At 38.7% G+C, this 20,551-nt stretch overlaps 2 protein-coding genes across 3 annotated transcripts in view; one reads left to right on the top strand and one right to left on the bottom strand.

Moving 5' to 3' along the window:
* The window catches only part of arih1 (ariadne ubiquitin-conjugating enzyme E2 binding protein homolog 1 (Drosophila)), a 28,185-nt gene extending 11,455 nt beyond the window's left edge, over positions 1-16,730 (bottom strand). Inside the window, exons 1-13 of the mRNA XM_088340163.1 lie at positions 16,571-16,730; positions 15,256-15,506; positions 12,875-12,948; positions 9,426-9,836; positions 7,228-7,295; positions 6,979-7,126; positions 6,636-6,728; positions 6,504-6,559; positions 5,867-5,933; positions 5,251-5,357; positions 5,127-5,169; positions 4,984-5,055; positions 2,191-2,321 (exon numbers count right to left, since the gene is read on the bottom strand). Coding sequence (XP_088196289.1) covers positions 2,191-2,321; positions 4,984-5,055; positions 5,127-5,169; positions 5,251-5,357; positions 5,867-5,933; positions 6,504-6,559; positions 6,636-6,728; positions 6,979-7,126; positions 7,228-7,295; positions 9,426-9,713 — 1,073 coding nt within the window. The 5' untranslated portion in view covers positions 9,714-9,836; positions 12,875-12,948; positions 15,256-15,506; positions 16,571-16,730. The remainder of the gene's footprint in view (positions 1-2,190; positions 2,322-4,983; positions 5,056-5,126; positions 5,170-5,250; positions 5,358-5,866; positions 5,934-6,503; positions 6,560-6,635; positions 6,729-6,978; positions 7,127-7,227; positions 7,296-9,425; positions 9,837-12,874; positions 12,949-15,255; positions 15,507-16,570) is intronic.
* Positions 10,047-20,517, top strand: stoml1 (stomatin (EPB72)-like 1). 2 transcript variants are annotated; one of them, XM_088340167.1, is made up of 8 exons: positions 10,047-10,272; positions 16,586-16,712; positions 17,072-17,178; positions 17,253-17,402; positions 18,070-18,273; positions 18,349-18,553; positions 19,973-20,170; positions 20,242-20,517. In XM_088340167.1, the coding sequence occupies exons 1-8, from the start codon at positions 10,264-10,266 to the stop codon at positions 20,436-20,438; spliced, it is 1,197 nt and encodes a 398-aa protein (XP_088196293.1). In that variant the 5' UTR covers positions 10,047-10,263; the 3' UTR covers positions 20,439-20,517. The 2 variants fall into 2 exon arrangements, with proteins under 2 accessions (XP_088196293.1, XP_088196292.1); XM_088340166.1 differs by lacking the exon at positions 10,047-10,272 and having other exon boundaries at positions 16,400-16,712.
* The last annotated feature ends 34 nt before the right edge of the window (positions 20,518-20,551 follow it).

Consider the following 20,551-nt stretch of genomic DNA (forward strand, 5'->3'; position numbering starts at 1 on the left):
GCACAGTGGAAAAATAAAAACTATGGAGCCTAAAAATGACCAAAACACACCATTTTTCTCCTTATTCTGACAGCCAAGTCCTACACCAAAGCATTTGGGTTTTTTTCAGATGCCCCAAGCAGGATGGCGGAAAAAAACTTCGGCTCTTTAGGTCAGGCTCATGTTGTGTAAAATAAATGCACATTTCTCAACCTACAACTATGTATAAAATGCACATTATAAAAAAAAATATCACGTTTTTTTTGCGCATTCATTAAATCAATATTATTATTTTCACCAAGAGGAACTACAAAAAGACCTTTAACAGTAGAACACGATAGGCTCCAATAATGTAAAAAAAAAAAAAAAAAAAAAGTGTAGAACATTGGTGGGATAACTTACATTTGATTAGATAGTGGACGGGCCAGGAGGAATAAAATGGTCTATTGATTTGATTTTTCTTTATCTGATACTTGCATATGTACCAAAAAATATGTAAGCCTATCCAATTTTTCTCTTATAAATAAATAAATATAGACCTCAAAAAATTGTTACATTTAGTTGTTTCTTTATCAGAGATTCAGATTTACTTTATTGTCATTCGTATACACGTGTATACAGAACGAAATGTCGATACATCTGACCCGCACAGTTACTTTGAACGTCAGCCGGGACAGATAAGATTAACCATGTCTTCGTCAGAATTTTAGCGCAGCAATTCGTCATCTCGCGGTTCGATGCCACTGTACATTATACACTGTTTAATCAAATTAGTTTTAAAACACACAGAACTAACCCTATTACCGTTTTTTTTTTCACGACTATAAGGCGCTACAGTAGGAACCTCAACTAAACAGTCAAGATAGTTCAGTCAAACTTATTAACCCCTTAATAATCCGACGGCTCGCAAAGAGGCAAATACGTGTCTCGGACACGTACGGACACGGTGTATGTACGATATCACCAATCACTCAAATGCGTCATTACACATATCATTAAGAAGGCTAAACTCTTCAAGAAATGCCAACCATTTCTTAGTTTCTATTTTCTTTGTCACTGGCAACTGTGTGGACAGCAAAGTAAGAATTATATTGTGCAGGAAAACGTAGTGCTTTACGTGCTTATGACAAACAATTTGAATTGAATTGAATTCAAAAAATAGAATCATCACAGAAACATCAAGATCAATCTGAAACAAGATACTGGAAAAATATAAAGCCCGGGTAGCTCACCAAAGTTGTGTTCCAGCCATTACATTCAATAATAATACACAACCATGGTCCTCTTACATCTGTGAGTGCAACAGGTCCAACCGTGTAAACTATTTACGCACTCCAAAACACGCAGTAATGCCGACAAGTAAAATAAAAAAATCCGCCGAGAAACATGCATCAATAGACATTGCTTGTTGCTAGCTGTCTGTTTAGCCCCATAAGTCCCGTTTATAAATACAGACAACAGGTGTAAAAAAATGTTTTTTTTCTCCAGGCCTAGAGCAACCAAACATGTGATTCGCATCTTGAAGGCTTTGTTTTGTCCCACTTAGCCTATGCGAGCTTGTAAATGCTAAAAAGGATCGCCTATTTTATCCCCGAATAACTTTAGCCAATAGTGACCGATTCAAATGATCATTTGACACATTGGTGAGGAAATGAAACGCCGGTATATATATATATATCCCAGCGTACACCGTGGACTACTTCTCCTACAGGAAAAATCTGTTCGCCGGCTCCTTGCCTTAGTTGCGAGACCATACAAAATGCGTATGGTCAGCTTTTTAAAAAAAAGTAAAGCTTTTAGGTGAGCCTTATAGTTGTGAAAATATGTTCTTTTTTAAGCACATTTCATATCATTTTTTTAAGCACATTTCATAAAATCTCACAATGCTGAAGGGCTAGCACACAATTTTTTGTATATGTGATAAATACATAATAAAAAATATGTACCCAAACATGAAGCCAAGAAATTTACATTATTCAAATTTTGGTGTTGGGTGACGTACACTTTAATGCTTTATGAAATAAATATATTGTATGAGGGAGTGGCACTAAAAAATAAAAAATATTATTAGCAGTACATGTTCATCATTATATATCTAAAATTTTGGTTTGGCTGGATTAAAATACCTGTATGTGGCCCGCAGACTGTAGTTTGCAACCTCCCTGGTGTAGAGTCTACAGATAAGATAAAAACACCAAGCACAGTACATACCATGCAGAGCCATGGGGCTCCCAAGGTCCGAGGCAGACCCAGCAGAATTCCGCTTTGCAGTTCTGGTTTCGACAAACCATGTGGTTGCAGCCTCCATCTTTCTCAATGGTCACATGGCACTTAGGACACTCCTACAAGAATATAGGAAGAATATTTAATAATAAAGAAATAACTATAACTTTTGCAGAGTCATGTCTAAAACATTCAATCTCGGTGACATAGATATATAAAAAGAATGTTTTTACTACAACTGAGCTGAGTCACAAGACATTACTTTTGTTAATTGTTGTTTTAATGCTAGACGACACACCCAAAAGAGTTCCATTTAGATTTGTCATTCTGGGCGATAATATTATTAAAACAAAGAAACATAACCCAGTTTTTTTCCTAATCTTCACGTGACAAAAAAAAAATTTGACTCCCAAAATGAACAAGTGTCTTTTTAAAGAAAGTCTTAAAAACCACACATTCTGAATTTTCGTAAATGCTATCAATACGGTAATCAGCACTAGTTTTGAGCGGTTCAAATCAGAGCTTCAACAACGAATTGATAAAATTCCATCATATCACTGATTAAAAGCGCTGCCAGTAAATGAGTTCATCTATTTGTTGTGTCGCGCGATTTATGCGACACGGAGCCAGTGATGCCACACTTAGCGAAGTCAGAGAGCAAATGAGAGCGAGGTGGAGTGCAAACTAAAGCGCCATTTTTAATTGCTACAGTAAATACAACTCGTTAAACACGATGGACACAAAGAAAACGGTTTAACTGAAGTCAGCAAAAGTGTGGAGCACTCCATGCTTCACAAAACAAAAAAGCGATAAGGCGTGAGAGCACCACGATGCTGAGGCAGCAATCAAAACCCAAAAAAAAAATTGAGTCACCGACGATGATGAAGAGAGTTTAGTTGCAGGGTAATTCACCACATTATTTGTTTTTGTTTGTTATTTGCGTTTTTAAGTGTGGAAACGTAACTTTCGTGTCTGGTAGTTAGTCGATGTTGGCGTTTGCTTTTTAGCAGATTAATGAGTGTGTGTGTGTGTGTGAGAGAGATAGTTTTTTTAGTGAGTTAAATCATATTAAGCAGTGTTTAATCGTGCTTAATGGAAAAAAACTCCACTTTTCAACAATGGTGGTAAAATTAAACAGCAAGTTTAAATTTCTGGCAAAGTCAGTAATTAAGCGAGGAAACATAAGGTTAGTCTGGTCGCTCGCTTGATGTGCTAGCGCAGGGGTGGCCAATCCAGTCCTTAAGCGCTGAATGTCCTGCATGTTTTGAGTTTCTTTGCTCCAATTCAGTTGAATCCAATAGCTTGGATCCTTATCAAGCTCCCTCACAGCTTGCTAACAAGCTAAAAAAATTGCATTCCTGAGTTGGAGAAGAGAAACCCCCAAAACATGCGGCTCTCGAGGACCGGGTAAGCCACCCCTGTGCTAGCGTTTGCTTGCTAGCCTAATAGTGACTGTGAGTATGTGTGAGATACTTTTCCCCCATTTTTTAATAAAAGAATGACGTTAATTTGGGCCCAGCACACAAAAAAAACAGTACCAACCATTAATTAACAAAAAGGGACAACAAATTATTTGAACTAGACACACGAAAGAAAATCAGCTGAACAAAACAATATCATAAACATGTGCCCAAAGCATTGTTTAATTGTGCTTTGTATATATATATATATATATATATATAAATAAACTCAACTTGCACACAATGGTGTTAATAAGTTTAAGAATTAAGTTTCTTTTCTGCCTAAGTCTGAGCTATTATTGTGTAAATTGTGCCATAATAATAGTCATACTCTATGTTTTTATCTCATTAGAAAACAACAAACATCGACAAGCTTCATTATGAAAAAGAGACATCATGCACGCCACAGCAAGCAGCTGTCATCACTGAGGGGATCCTCCTCAACATGATCCTCACTGACATGGTAACATTTTAGCATTTTAGCAAGGGTGATAGTGGTTACATTTTGCTTGTTAATTGCTTGAAAATCATGTTACTGGGTTTTCACATTTGCATTTATTTCTTGTTCCAAAAGCTTATATCCCTTAAACGAAGATGCCTTTTTCGCATTTTATGTAGAACCGTGTGTGTAGCATACAATTGTATGTATTTTTGTTGTTGTTTGACAAAAAGATTTTATTCTACTGTTTAAAATTGAATAATTTTAATATTTGTCCACAAAATGTCAATACCTGAATAAAGAGGAAATTAATCATGTGTTTCTTTTAACCCGATTAATCAAAAAAATAATCATCCAATTAATTGATTATCAAAATAATCGTTAGTACTAATAAATTCTAGAATGTGTTCCCTCAAATTAACCGATTTTCAAGTAGTGAATTCCCAATATGACAAGAAAAATCCAATTGATTTGATTATTCACCCAGTCCTTTAAACCAGAAAATTCAATTGTTAATTTTTGCATATGAACAAAGTTCACAATGTCACCGAGTTGGGAACAGGTTCCTTCTGCTGATTATGTTGACACAAATAGGAATACAACACCCTTATCTCTAACCCGACCCATTTTACAGAGAGCCTTCTCAGTTGATCTGCGCTTAGCATGAGATTTATCAGTGTTTACAGACTCACTGTCAGACTGTCTGCAGCTAGGACACAGGCCAATGAGTCAGGGAACAAAATGATTTGCTTGAACAAGGATTTCTTTTTACACTTCAATCCAAGGTGGTAATTCAAAACCAGTCATGACCCAAATATTTGAAGCTAAAGTGTAGATTTAAACTTGATTAGTTTCACTCATACAGTTGCTTGACATCTCTACCTTGGTGTTTGCAGCAATCCAGTTAGACGTTTCACTGTCGTCGTCGCATTTTTTAATCCATTTTCTCAGCCACTGCAAAAGTCAATTGGTCTCAGCTATCAAAATTTTTTCTAACACACCGTTTCATGAATAATTGCTTGTACCTTGCATTTGACAGGATCGTGCCAGTTCTCACCACAGTTGAAGCTGCAGTAAAATTAAAAACATGAAGAAACATTTACCTAGATTTAGTAAAATACTTTTTAAAAAATGCTTTTATTCTCCTACCAGAACTGTCGCCCACACTTGCATCTCACTGGTTTGGCATCTGGGTACTGGACTTTAACGACGTGGTGGCAGTCTGGAGCGGGGCACCACTTCAGCAGTCGATTGCACTGAGAATGACGGTCAGATTGGTCATTGATTACAACATACTGGCCGCATACAGGTAAATACGTTTTTTCTAAATAAACTAATGACTCCTACCATTAACTTTCCAAAACCAAAAACATATTTTCCCCCTAAACATCTTATGCTCGTGGAATTGTTATACATTTTCCTCGACATGAGACTGTGGCTAGTGCTGTTGATGTGCAGTTGTATTTTGGGGCCACATATGAAAGTACATTGTCTTATGGGTTCATGTTTAAAGACCTTCAGGTATTTTGGACCTTTATAAAAAAAGTTGGCATTGGATTCAAATCCACATACGTCCCAAATTGAGACCATCGAACTTTGCTCGGCAAAAATGTCTTTTACTTTTAAAATCCAATGATAACCTTGGACCTACTTTTTTGTCCCAGTAACTTCATACTTGTTTGAGACTTTTGACTTTATTAGAAACTAAACTTCCACCTCTGAACGCACCAGTGAACAAGAGTCAAGAGAGATTGCGAGGACTTACCTCTACAAAACTATTTGTGATTAAATGCTGGTACTTCAACTTGACTTTTGAATCTGTTATGAGCCGCCTGTGGGAAAGGTTGAAGACTTTATTAGCATTCGACACAACATGGGAACTTTTTAATATTGAGCAAAAAAAGCTAAACATATATTTAAAAGAAGAAAAATTGAAAGTTTCAAAAGACAACGGGATTGAGTGGTATTTGAACTTTGACACCACTATACAGTTTGAAGATGCAGGGCATTTTTCTTTTTTGTCATTTGATTCTTGAAGGATATTGTCCACTCATATAAGTGCATATACAACATTTCACAACATTACCAACAGTTATGAAAGTGACATAGTTTCCATTTGTAGACCCCACAGGATACTATATCACCTATGCTACCACCTAACCCAGCAAGAGAAAACATTTTTTAATTGCTCTCTAAGTGGATAAAGAAAAGACTATCACACACGTTGTCAGTGGGCGACCTCACTATGTAGGTTAAGACAATTAGTGTCAGCTTGCTTAAGAGTCAGTCCGACAGCATAATCAGAGATTCAAATGAGTACCATGATCTCAATGCAAAAATCTTGACAGTTTTTTTAATATATAATCTATTACTAAGGATAAATAAAGCTGAAGAATACTCACATGACTGTGTTGTCATCAACCAAAATGTCACAACTATGGGCAGGACAAGATATTGTCTAAGAAGGAAAATAAAAAATGAACATATCTTTATCATGAGTTCAGGCAACAATTTTTGAAAGAGATATGCAATACCTGTCCCATCCCTTCTTCAATGATCTTAGTAGTCAGGTAATCACCCCAGCACTGCATGCAGAATTTATGTCCACACTCCAATCCAGTAAAATACTGTAAACCGCAAGAACATCAAAATGTTTTACCTCAAAACAGGCCTCAACAAGAGCTGCAATGCATTCAGCCAGATACACCTCAGCAAGGTATCAAAGTCTCGGCAAACTAAATAAATGAGATTGAAATTTGACAAACCAGATTAAACATTATGATCAGAATATGTGCCGAACAAACACACTTGCAAATGAAAGCATAATTTAACGCCGTGATTTCCACATTACGTCCCCATAATGTGAAAACAACTCACAGAGTTAGGAAAATTCAGATAGCAGATCTGACATGGCATGTCCTGTGCGGATGACCTGGTGTTGATCGGAGGACGGATGCGGGATTTCTTGCTAGGGTTGATGACGTGACACTCCGAGAAAAGCTTGTCCAGGTTACCATCAAAATACCTGTGAAAAAGGAAACATAGATGCTAAGCTCCTCAATAAATTCACTATATTAAAAAAAATACCCCAAAGAGGCTAGTTACGAGTGGAAAGGGTCTCGTTACCTTTCCATGAGCTTTTCCTTGTCCCAGTTGAAGTGACTAAGTAGGATGCGTGTAATAGTCGCGGGATTCTAGAGAAACCAGACATGTTTATACTGTCAGGTAAAAAGACAATAATTATTCACTATGCAAAATATTATTTCTACAAATATTGTTCCAATTTTGTATTTAAGGCCATATCGTCTGATGATACAACAGCTACCATAGAACTAACAATTTCTGAAACAATCTCAAATACAATTCGTTTTTCTATGTCTAGATATTAGGTTACAATCCGTAATGGCCACAAGTCCCGGTTTAAAGTCGTTTCCCCCCCAATTGTTTCTTAAAGTTCTTGATTTTGATTTCAATACAACGCTGTATTTGGATAAACAGAAGAAATAAAATAAAACAGTCAACCATCTAATTAGTAAAACACATTGAACCATTAAGCATATTCTGAAAACGATACAGTGGAGTTCATCTTTTCCCATACACAGCATTTACTGTATATCTCTGCTTCTTGTAAAAAAACAGGTCTGGGATAGGAAAAATCCACAATATTTCATCGAAGGGCATATGGGGTATGTCCAATGTTTGAACTGTATTTTCTTTAGCCAATATACACCAGTGTAGAAAATTTGGGGGAGCATCTTAGTGTACAAATAAATGTGGTTGCTCTACTAGTCGAGACATTTATTACTCAAATTTGAATTATGTACAGCAGGGGTCGGGAACCTTTTAGACCTAGCGGCCATAAAAGCAGAAACATTTTGATTTTTTTTAGGAGGCCACACTGTATATTTTAAGACAAAACTCAACCAAATCGCCAAACCTGCTCTCCCGACAAAAGCTCATAATTCAGATGTTCGATGATTTGAAAAAAAAAATAAAAAATGCCAGAGCCTGTGTCCCATATGAATATACCACTTAAAATGTGTCTTCCTCCCGCAGTTACTTAAAAGTGTTGACTCATTTTGACTGTCATCTTTTACCTAAACAACAGTTTTAAAAAGGTGCAAGCAAAGTTCTTTTGTAAAAATGTCACAAAATACTGCAATCGATACCAACGTATTTATTTTCGGTGCAGGCGGCAATGGGTGAGGAAATTAAGCAGTGCGCGTGCTGTGTGTATAGGTCAGTCCATTTCTACTGCTCACCCAATCAAATAGCTCTAGGTGCTTTTCTAGAGCTTATGGGTGTTTTAAGTTTGACTATGGCTAGTGTTTCAACAATAAACATATATTGTTTTATTGAGTTTCCATATAAAGGATTATTTAGTGATATACAGCCATAACTAGGTTTGTTGGTGTAACACCTTGACTGTAATCTGTGGTTAAAATTGTGTCCTTTATACACTGGACTGAACCTAATGCGCAAACTATTGCCTCGACTTTGCACATGGTAAAATCAGCCACGCTTATAACAGCACATTAAATAATTGAGCAATTTCTACTTTATCTCCAAGTTATATGTACACATGAAAGAGCCAAATGTTTCCGATCCTTAATCTACAGGATTAGGACAAAAACTGAATAAGTGATGCTTTGCTAAAGAAGGTAGCTGATTATATTACCAACATGGTCAAGCTAACTAAATAACCGGGTTTCAATGGATTAATTTAATGTAGGACCCACCTTCTACCCCCGTCGAAACATTTTTGGAGGTAACTTGTTAAAACCAATAAGGTCCTGGACATGCAGTGAATAGACGTAAACTATTTGGATGACCAAGCTTTTTGTTGAGTATTGAAAAATAGTTTTACGCTAATGTAGCTAATAAATTGGGCAGTTTATAGCATAATATTTATAAAAAAATCTTATTATGCCAATTGTTTGTCTTTCTTGAATAAAATGTTCGTTTTATTTGTATAAAACACCACACTTGTAGGTTGCCCGCTAGCTAGCTAGCAAGAAGGCTAGCAGCAAGCTAGCTTTGGGAACCATCGCTGCCAACTTCTCAATAGGGATTAGACTACTTCCTGGATCCACATCGTCATGGAGAGGCTATTATAATCATGTTTTAGACTAACAATGACTTTGCTGTAACACACTCGAGTCCGTTTTTCGTGTTGTCGTAGCCACCCCGGGTTATCCTGTCAACTTGCAGCAAGTAAACCACTCCGTAAGCTAACTGCTAAGCTAACACCCGTGGCCTGTTTATGGTCCAGCAGGAGCTCCAGACGACGTCGTTCGAGACCGTGACAAGAGCAAATATATTACCTGGATAACTTCGTTGACCTCCTTGATGCATTCTACCATATGCTGGAGTATCTGCTCAGCGGTCAAAACCTCGAAACGGTAGTCCTCCTCCTCTTCCTCGCCGGGGCCTTGACCGCCTCCGACGGTATCGCCGCATTCGTCCCGCTCCGCGGCGGCCACGACGGGATCGACCAACTCCACCTCGCCGATCTCCAAAGTGTCGTCCTCTGGCTCCTCTTCTCCGCTGTCCTCGCTACATTCCTCCTCTTCGTCGTCGTATTCATAATTATAACCCTCGTCTGAGTCCATTCCTAGGGGCGCTTATCAACTTGTGACAAACTCACCTAGACGTGTACAGTAACAAGCGTGCGCGCGCGCGGCTGCCTGCGGAAGGACCCGAAGGCAGAGAAATGATCCTTGTTTTCCAGGCAGCTGTGAAAATAACAACAAAACGTCGCCGCTGAAAAAACCCAACAAAGGGACGCGGCGTCACATATGCGCGATGACGTCACAAGGATCCTACAGGAACTCACGGAAAAAAATATTCCTGGCTTCCGAATTAAAGCTTTCCCGTCGTGACGAACCACTTCCGGCCCCCGTCAGACGTTTTGGATTTTCAGTCCTACTCGGACATTAATTTAAAGTCACGTTCGGAAAATACGTCAACCTTTAATTGACGCTTGACGACCATTTTAGTATTGATTTTGTGAATGAAGCGTTTAACACCTTCCCCTGCGATGCATTTAACATTCCAATGGAAATGAATTTAAATTTGCCTTTTCAGAATAAAAGGATTTTTATTGAGACTTAACACCCATTGTCACTCGTTGGGTGTTACCAAGGGCAGTCAAACACTCACATGGACCAGGTAAATAAACAATTGACAGTTTTAGTCACAGTACTGTTCATTTCACTATGAGTGTTACTATTTTGCAATCTCACATTAATACACGAGAATTGTCCACTCAGTCTATACCAGGCTTGTCAAACTTACAGACCACGGGCCAAACCCAGCCCGTTATAAGATTACATGCGACCTGCCCAGCATTTTTGTGTATGTAAAAAAGAGAAAGTGAGTTTACATGTCATTTTGGTCAAAAGTGTTGATTTTTAAATCAATGCAAAACAAATACTCCCTTTAGCTGCTAGAAAGCAGTAAAGAATATACTCTCAGCTGTAGTAGGCCCAGCGTAGTAGTTTGATCTGATGAAATCTTATTGCCCATGCATTGATCATTCTTTTTTTATTATTTTATATTTCTTTTCCTGTTAATTTCAAACCAGTCCAACAATTAAGGCAATAATTATATATTGGTCGTATGTTCCTTTTAAGTTTGTATAGCGTGGTGAGTTGATTCAGGTGTAAAATTTAAAAATAAACCAGTTAACACAGTCAATAGTAAACATCAAAATCGTTTGTCCCCATCGTTTCTGAATAAATGGGTGATACTTAGAAATGCTCCCTTGTCATCCATGGTTATAATATGTATTGTAGGCTACTAAAGTCAGGGGACTGATCAAGCATAATACTGAAAGTATGTCAGGCTAAAAAATGTGTGTTCACATTTTTCACTCATTCGGCCCGCTTGAGAACAAAGTTTGGATCAAGCCCCAGAGCCAACCTAAGTTTGACATCCCTGAGCAGTGAAAGTTTTCTTTAGAAAGAATGCAGGTGCCCCTTTATATCCATAAAACACACAAAAATAGATGATTACAACTATTTGATATCATTTATACACCAAAGTTACTACAAGGCATGGAAAATGTGAACATTTGTACATTGAAATAATTAATAAATGGTCTTATTTCCTTAATGTCCTTACCTAGAGGTGAGTTTGTTAAAATCACAAACATGTTCCTGGATAAGAGAAATTGGAAATGGCAAGTTGTCAAACGTCTGTTATTGTTGTACTTTCAAAATGTGATGCAAGTAAAATACATTTTCATTGCAACTTCTAGGCAAAATTGTATTATCAAGTGAGAAATTATATCAATAAGGAATTATAGGTGGGTAGGCTATGTTGTGTAATGGACTTCATTGCAATTGAAATGTTAGAGGGGCAAAAAGCAAAGTCGAAAAGTGTTTTTCGGGGGTACCTGAACAATTATTGAGAATTTTTTTTAAATTTCTCCCCAACAGTGGATACATTACCCCACTGCTGGTTCGTACATTAGTCTGGCTTTCTTAAAATGTTGTTTTTACCTCATCTGAAAACAAAGTAAATGGAAGACCAATAGGAAGGCAGTGATTGACGTGGATGGATGGTGTTATGAGTGCACAGGAGGAAATAGGTCTAAATGTAGTCGAAGCTAGAGCTCTTGTTGGTGATAGGAAGGAGTGGTAAGGTGTTGTGAAACGATAGTGGGATTTTTGAATGTGTTCTAAGGGATGGGCAGTGCACCTGTATGATGCGGCAGGGGTAAAGCAGTGAAAGCTGTCGGACCCAGCGGTTGAACAGAAGAGTGTGTCGTGTCACCCTGACCCGAGTGACATGGCTACTTTCTTGTGTCCCGTTTCATCTGGAGGGACGAAAGCATGACCAACTTGGGTGCCTAGATGCTTAACTTATTTGGGTGTTTGGGCATTTGGGTTGGCCATGGTCAATTTTTTTTGTGTTTTTGCTACTTTTTCCCTTTTTTATTTTCTTTGTTTTTGTATGTGTTAGTCTTGCTGTCGGTCACCCTTCTTGAGGGATATGACCAGGGTAGATAGAGAGAAATCAAAGTAGCCTTTGCATCTTCTAAAAAAATCTAAAAATTTGAATCATAAAACTCAATCTCGTGACTTAACACTGTTGCAGTTATAGCAAAAAAATAAAACAGAAACCTAAATCACCAGTTGTTGAGATTTTATAACTATACAATATTGCTTCTGTTGAACACAGCTGACATCACCTTAAAATGAAAAAGAAAACTAAATTACTCCTTGTGTGGGGTTATTGATTGGTAGCAGATGGCAAGGCAGGGCTGGGCGAATCCAGATTCTTGACGCCTCAATACTTGCACTTGGTCTTCGCCCACCCTTCTCCAACACGACCCGGGACAGAGTGCTGAGTGATGCCGTTTTAAAAGTTCAAAGTTCACTACCTTTAGGGAGCGGAGCTTACTTACTCTATCTACCAATGCAATACAATTTTTAGCATTGTTAGTTATAAAATTTTACATTTGTTGTTTCGCGTGTACCTATGGTTATTCACCAGTTAACTTTACATTTGTGAATGATGTATCTTTTTACATGTGGAACAAAATGAGAACACGGGGTTGCATCATGTAAATAAAACCGCAGCCAGGATTTGCCTGTTTCAAGAAAAACAGTAAAAATGTTAAGACAGCAAAATAAATGAGAAAGCAACATGACCACAGATTGCCTGGGTTCCTTCACGGATGCCTGCTCTTGATGGGTTTTGTGCGTGTCAGTAGTGGTTTTGCTCATATGGACATTGCAGTTAAGGAGAAATTGGTGTATCTTACGCAGCATTTGCTGCCACTTTGTCTCCTAGCAGCATGGTCCCCTTAAAACTTGGCAGCCTCACAAGTTCATGTTTCTGTGAATAAAGAAAATTGCAGAAGTTGGTAAATTCTACTGGTTGGGTCTGAATTTATTATGAGACAGATTTCAAGTATTTAGTCGTGCAACAAATTAGTTACTTCAAAATGAAAGAGTGCTAAAACTCAGCTAAAGGAAATGGGTGAACTTTGAAATCTAAATCGACCAAATTGAGGGATAGTATTCAAATGAATCGGAACGTCCATCCATCCATCCATTATCTGCACCGCTTATTTTCAGTAGGGTCGCGGGGGTGCTGGAGCCCATCTTAGCTGTCTTCGGGCAGTGGGCAGGGGACACCCTGAACTGGTTGCCAGCCAGTTGCAGGGCACACAGAGGACAGACAATTCGCTCGCTTATTCACACCCTAGAGACAATTTGGACCGGCCAATTAACCTGACATGCATGTTTTTTAAATATGGGAGGAAACCGGAGTGCCCGGAGGAAACCCACGCAAGCACGGGGAGAACATGCAGACTACACACAGGAGGTTCAATCTTATGACCTCAGAACTGTGCCGCACATGCGCTAACCACTGCACCGACGTGCTGACCTATTGAATCAGAACGTGTTACTCTTAATTTTTGCTGTACAGGGAGTGCAGAATTATTAGGCAAATGAGTATTTTGACCACATCATCCTCTTTATGCATGTTGTCTTACTCCAAGCTGTATAGGCTCGAAAGCCTACTACCAATTAAGCATATCAGGTGATGTGCATCTCTGTAATGAGAAGGGGTGTGGTCTAATGACATCAACACCCTATATCAGGTGTGCATAATTATTAGGCAACTTCCTTTCCTTTGGCAAAATGGGTCAGAAGAGGGACTTGACAGGCTCTGAAAAGTCAAAAATAGTGAGATATCTTGCAGAGGGATGCAGCACTCTTAAAATTGCCAAGCTTCTGAAGCGTGATCATCGAACAATCAAGCGTTACATTCAAAATAGTCAACAGGGTCGCAAGAAGCGTGTAGAAAAACCAAGGCGCAAAATAACTGCCCGTGAACTGAGAAAAGTCAAGCGTACAGCTGCCAAGATGCCACTTGCCACCAGTTTTGCCATATTTCAGAGCTGCAACATCACTGGAGTGCCCAAAAGCACAAGGTGTGCAATACTCAGAGACATGGCCAAGGTAAGAAAGGCTGAAAAACGACCACCACTGAACAAGACACACAAGCTGAAACGTCAAGACTGGGCCAAGAAAAATCTCAAGACGGATTTTTCTAAGGTTTTATGGACTGATGAAATGAGAGTGAGTCTTGATGGGCCAGATGGATGGGCCCGTGGCTGGATCGGTAAAGGGCAGAGAGCTCCAGTCCGCCTCAGACGCCAGCAAGGTGGAGGTGGGGTACTGGTATGGGCTGGTATCATCAAAGATGAGCTTGTGGGGCCTTTTCGGGTTGAGGATGGACTCAAGCTCAACTCCCAGTCCTACTGCCAGTTTCTGGAAGACACCTTCTTCAAGCAGTGGTACAGGAAGAAGTCCGCATCCTTCAAGAAAAACATGATTTTCATGCAGGACAACGCTCCATCACACGCATCCAAGTACTCCACAGCGTGGCTGGCAAGAAAGGGTCTAAAAGAAGAAAAACTAATGACATGGCCTCCTTGTTCACCTGATCTGAACCCCATAGAGAACCTGTGGTCCCTCATCAAATGTGAGATTTACAAGGAGGGAAAACAGTACACCTCTCTGAACAGTGTCTGGCAGGCTGTGGTTGCTGCTGCACGCAATGTTGATCGTGAACAGATCAAAGCACTGACAGAATCCATGGATGGCAGGCTTTTGAGTGTCCTTGCAAAGAAAGGTGGCTATATTGGTCACTGATTTGTTTTTGTTTTGTTTTTGAATGTCAGAAATGTATATTTGTGAATGTTGAGCTGTTATATTGGTTTCCCTGATGAAAATAAATAATTGAAATGGGTATACATTTGTTTTTTGTTAAGTTGCCTAATAATTATGCACAGTAATAGTCACCTGCACACACAGATATCCTCCTAAAATAGCTAAAACTAAAAAAGCCTCACTCCAACTTCCAAAATATTCAGCTTTGATATTAATGAGACTTTTGGGTTCATTAAGAACATGGTTGTTGTTCAATAACAAAATTAATCCTCAAAAATACATCTTGCCTAATAATTCTGCACTCCCTGTACTGTTAAGATTCACAATGCTTCAATGAGTAACCGCAAAAAATATCGAAAATCTGAGTGGCATACTCACATTTAGAAACTACAAAATTACTACATGGATCCGCTTCGTGTCATGGTAATGAATAAAAAAAGTTCATGTTTTCTCTTTCTACCTTTTCAATTCAGTTGAGAAACACAAAATGTGTAGTGTTTTTGAAGAAACTTTGGGTCAATTTTCGTTGCGAGTTGGTCGTTTTCCAGCAGATGTTCTCCACTTGAGTCAACACATAAGCCCTTGTTCGAGTGACAGGTAACCTCTTGTGGTTCGTCAAGGCTTGGCTTACTCTTTTTCTTGCTGTTGCTCACAAACCAGAGTTTTTTTTCACTGCTCCCTCGGTAGAATATCATGTTCAAACACCGATTACTGTCGGAAAGTACAGAAAAATTTGTAAATGAACACTATGGTAACACTGAACATTTTAAACAAGTTGGTATAATGGAAAAATGCTTAGTGGCTTTTGATTTTTTTGTTTGATTTGCATCAGTGAAATAATGACATTAACTCAGGTCAGTGACGTACAGTGAGGGAAGGCAGGAGAGGTGATGCCTCACCAATCACCATCAAGTTATCTTATTTCACTTTACAAATTCTGAATTTACTTTTTCAAAATGGCTTATTTTTTTGCAAAATATCATCAATACAACAAGTATGTAACATATTACTGTGCTGAGTGTCTGCAGATGCCGAGTGAGGCACTCAGTTCTCTTGCCTCATGACTGAGGGCGATAGTGAGACGAAAGATTCTGATTTGGCATGAACCCTTGCTCCAAATAATTGTAGCAGTGATTGTATTAGGAAGCTAATTCATCCAGTCATGTTTTTGGCAATCAATTCTCTTGCCTCACAGCACAGAGTGAGAGTGAGACCGAAGATTCTGATTTGGCGTGGACCCTGCTCAAAAATATTGTATTACTGACAGTATTAGCAAGCTAATTCATCCGGTAATGTTTTTTTCGTTGCATACTTTTTCATAATGGAAGATTACCTTGTCTATTGAGGTTTTTATACAAAAAGAGCAGCGCATAGAGCCATAGACAGTAAAACAGTTTTTAATATTCTGCCAATCAAATGATGAACACGTTGTACTGTATGTTCATTTATTTGGAAATTTACCCGTGCCTAATAAACACGTACCTCACCGCACGTCACTGAGTTAGGTACAGTTGAAAATATTTCTTCAATCGTGATTTGATGTTATTATAAGCGTTGCTATCCACATGTCCGTTCAAATTGTGTTTCCTTAACTATAGGCGACGCAAACGTCAACACTAGTTTCTCGCCACGAAGAAGAAATTTAGCATAACACGGAAGTAGAATTTAGTAACATAAGCTAATGTAGAACAGTATGGCCCAATATGACTCACATTATTGTCTTGTGAACATTTGGGTTTTATGTTTCTCGTTCCACAATGTTTAGCAAGTCTTACCAGCTTCTCCCACAGACTGATCCGACCTCATTGCGGACTCCTGGACTTTTTGTATCCGGGGGGAATTATGCACAACAAGCGGGCTACCACAAAGGACTGTCCTTTGATTATATCCCCAATGTTTCTGAAAACGACTTCAGTGGTATGTGACGCAATCTTTCAAAAGTATCAAACTTCTGCTTTATTACACAGATACGTTCTTTTTAGTTAGGCATGCGATCATCGCTCATAAGGCAAATCATCACAGAAGCAGTTTGTTATTTTCTCGTTACTTAGCAACTCACCGCAGTCACAAGTACACATTCATTTTTTTTAGGAAAAATAAACTTAATTGCTGTTGAGATTGTCATGATTGTTTTCTGTTATTAGTGTCAATACATTTGTTCAAACCAAAAAAAAAAAAACTCAACAGGAGTTTTCTCAAACCAACTATTGTAGTTAAAAAACAGCATGTATTGTGTATTTATTTGAACTATTTATGGCTGCTGTTGATCTCTGAAGATAGTTCTCAAGGACGCCTGTCATGGATTTGCAATCTTATCGTCATCTTCCTCGTCCACCTCTGCACCTTTCTGACCTTTCCAGTGACAGGATGGTTTGTATTAAAAGTAGGCCACTTCAACTTTGACTTGTGTCATTTTTTGTCCTACATTATTATAATCAATATGGCTCATGATTGCAGACAGTACCAAACTATCAGAGGATAGTTGTGTTTCGCCTGGGTCGTGTCTGTCCTCCAAAAGGTCCTGGCATCGTTCTAATACTGCCCCTCATAGATCAGTGGCAGAGGGTAGACCTACGCACTCGTGCTTTCAATATACCTCCATGTCAGGTAAAGTATTTCTTTTCAAATTCGACACTATTTTTAAGTAACTTAAACACGCACGCACACAGACACGGAGTTTGCATGTTCCTCTCGTGCTTGCATGGGTTTCCTCTGGTTTTATCCCACATTCCAAAAACGTGTATTGGCCGGTCTAAATTGTCCGTTGGTGTGAATGAGCGAGCGAGTGAGTTGTCTGTCTCTGTGTGCCTTCTGTCTAGCTGGCAACTAATTCTAGGTGTCCCCTGCCCACTGACCGAAGATAGCTGGGATGGGCTCTGGCACTCCGCGACCCTACTGAGGATAAACGGTGCAGATAATGGATTTATAATATATATACATACATTTGGAAATCAAAGAACGGCAACATGAAAAGACAATAATGACATTGATGTGAACAGCACACTATGGTCAAAATAACGAAAAACAGTGAGCCAAAATGACTAATATCCATGGTGTGCATGGTAATCTACTTTGCCTGGTGTCCAATATTAAAAAGAGTAGTACATTCTTTATTGTACCCAAGCAAAAAAAAACAAAACAAATCCGGACAAGCGCCAAAGGATTTACTTCATCAGTCACATAAGCAAAGAAAACTCAGATTTTGTCCTGCAGGGGGCAGTCACGGATCACAGATAGTTCACTATGCTTCTCCCTTCTCTCTTTAAAAAAAAAGGTACATACAAGGGATGGTGGCCTCTTCTCCGTGGGAGCAGACATTCAGTTTAGGATCTGGAACCCAGTTCTGTCAGTGGTGTCTGTGCAGGACCTGAATGCTTCAACCAGAATGACAGCACAAAACGCCTTAACCCACAGCCTGGCTAAGAAGACAGTCAGAGAGATTCAAACAGAGAGAGTGAAACTGGGGGAATTCCTTGGAGTAAGACAGCATTTACCATTACTGTATATCATTTCAGTTTCATCACATTGAGCTTTATCTATGTCCTTTCTGCAGGTGGATATAAATGAGATGACTCGACCATGGGGACTCGAGATAGACAGAGTGGAACTCACCCTGGGTTCTCTCATAAAAGAACCTCAGGAAGGTCTCTCTGGTTCCCTTGTTGTTCCTCCCTCTGTACCTGGACTGGAAGGCCTCACAGGTCCTCTTCAGCAGCTGGCTATGCACTTGATGAACCACAACAATCAGCCTCATCAAGGTACTGCTCACTGTAAATTGTGACACTACACACGTTAGACTAGTGTTTCTGAACCAGCGTTCTGCAGGACTACGTCCAATTTAATCGGATAGGTGACAATAATATAGAATGATAAAGTCGACATTGTCATTGTTATAGATGTGGCAAAACATTGCAACAACATTAAATATGGAGCCCTAGGGTCCACGTGTAATAAAGACTTAAAAAATAAAATACTTTTGGCACAGATTGGCAAAATATTTACAATGTAGTGCTTAGAGACTGGCCGATAAGAGAACAGTGCAACAAGTTTCTGTAAAAACCGTATCTGCAGATTGCTATGTTTAAGAAATTTTAAAGGAGGTATGGACATTATGCTTGAGTTTAGCCCAAAAACGTCAAATGTAAATCTTATTTCAAGTATTTGTTAATAGTAAAAAAAAAAAACAGTTTACAATAGAGTTAAACATGGCGGCGCATGGATGCATGCATGCGGCTAGTTGCTCTCCAGCTAATCTAAACTTAAAACTCACTTCTACTCCATAGCATATGAATAACCTACTCTTCTCGTCGGCTGAAAAATAGTCTGTGTAATATAGTGTAATAATCTGTGAAGCCCTTTGAGACTCTTCGTGATTTAGGGCTATACAAATAAAGATGACTTGACTTGACTTGACTTAAAAAAAAATGTTTCTACTTGCAAATAACATTTCTCATTTCTGGATCCTGTCTCACTAAAAAACTATTCACCCCCTATTCGATGTATTTTTCAGACGTCAAATTTTTTTTACAATGTAGTTTAAAAATATGTCCTACTGTCAAATGAATTAAACCTTAAATGAGCAATATTTTCTTATTTTATTTGGAAACATATTTTAGGTAAAACTAGAATAGGCTAAAATAATTGATTTAAAATAGTATTAATTTAATCTTTTTTTTCTTAATTACTTAATTTTTCCCCAACTTGTGTCCTGAGCTACAGCCGCAACAAAAAAAATATTCATACTGAAGAGACATTAATAAGAAATACATCTTGTCAAAATAGGCCTGTATCAATAATTTGAACATTGTACCTTAAAGGGACACTGTAACATTGATGCTGCTGTGTTGTGCAGTGCAACTGGAAACGAGTGTTTCGAAGCACAAGAAAAATACAAACAGCGAGGACTCAGAGTGGATAAACCAACCCCACTTATCCTTTCATTCTCACAAGGTTTTTCGTTTTTAGGGGTACCCTAAAAAATTGTCAGCGAGCGCGAAGTTTGGCCCGAACACAAACGTAACGATTGATATTTTAGGGCTCGGGCTTAAATCCTACCTCTAGGAGGCTCTTAATATTACTCATTGTCCCCTTAAGATTGTTTTCCAATGTAACACAGGTTTCTTAGCTCATGAAAAGTTGAGAGATACTGCATTAGACCAACATTTATCCAATTGTAGAGAGCAGCGTCACATTTATGGATGAGCAGAGTGGTGCCCAACAAACTGAATCTTCACAAAGTTCCGTTGAAGAGCTTCTCCAAGCAGTCCAGCTTGTCCTCTCCGAAACTCTGGTGACCCAAGTTGGTGCCTGTTTCCAGTTCGAAATCACTTCAGGACAGGACCAGTGCCACAGTTATTACATAGATCTAACCCAAGGTGAGCTACACACAAGATGTGAAGAAATAAAGTTGCGGATGCCAGTATTTCATGCCGTGTGTGTTGTCTAGGTCATGGTGCAGCTGGAGCGGGATCTTTGTGCAGACAGCCTGATGTAACATTGACTATGTGTGACGAGGACCTTGTAGCCATGTTCCAAGGGAGACTACAGCCGTTGGTTGCCTACAGTTGCGGTAGACTACAAATTGAAGGGGATATTAAAACTGCTATGAGGTTGGAAGAACTCATAAAACTGCTGAGGAAGTAACATTTAGGTGTAACTTTATGGGAATGCACTGAATTTTATTGTATGCACTTAGATTCTCTATTAAATTTGATTTCCCCTAGACTAGTTTCTTTTCACCTTAAATTGACCGTTTG

This window comes from Urocampus carinirostris, chromosome 7 (genome assembly GCF_059441175.1).
Source record: "Urocampus carinirostris isolate Australia breed hairy pipefish chromosome 7, RoL_Ucar_1.0, whole genome shotgun sequence".
NCBI lineage: Eukaryota > Metazoa > Chordata > Actinopteri > Syngnathiformes > Syngnathidae > Urocampus > Urocampus carinirostris.

Bases quoted from the DNA above. Each gene is read 5' to 3' on its own strand.
- stoml1 (XM_088340166.1), top strand. From the start codon at position 16,553: ATGTTTAGCAAGTCTTACCAGCTTCTCCCACAGACTGATCCGACCTCA. The intron at 18,554-19,972 runs GTACTGCTCACT...ATCCAATTGTAG, and splicing joins CAACAATCAGCCTCATCAAG to AGAGCAGCGTCACATTTATG. The intron at 20,171-20,241 runs GTGAGCTACACA...TGTGTTGTCTAG, and splicing joins TTACATAGATCTAACCCAAG to GTCATGGTGCAGCTGGAGCG.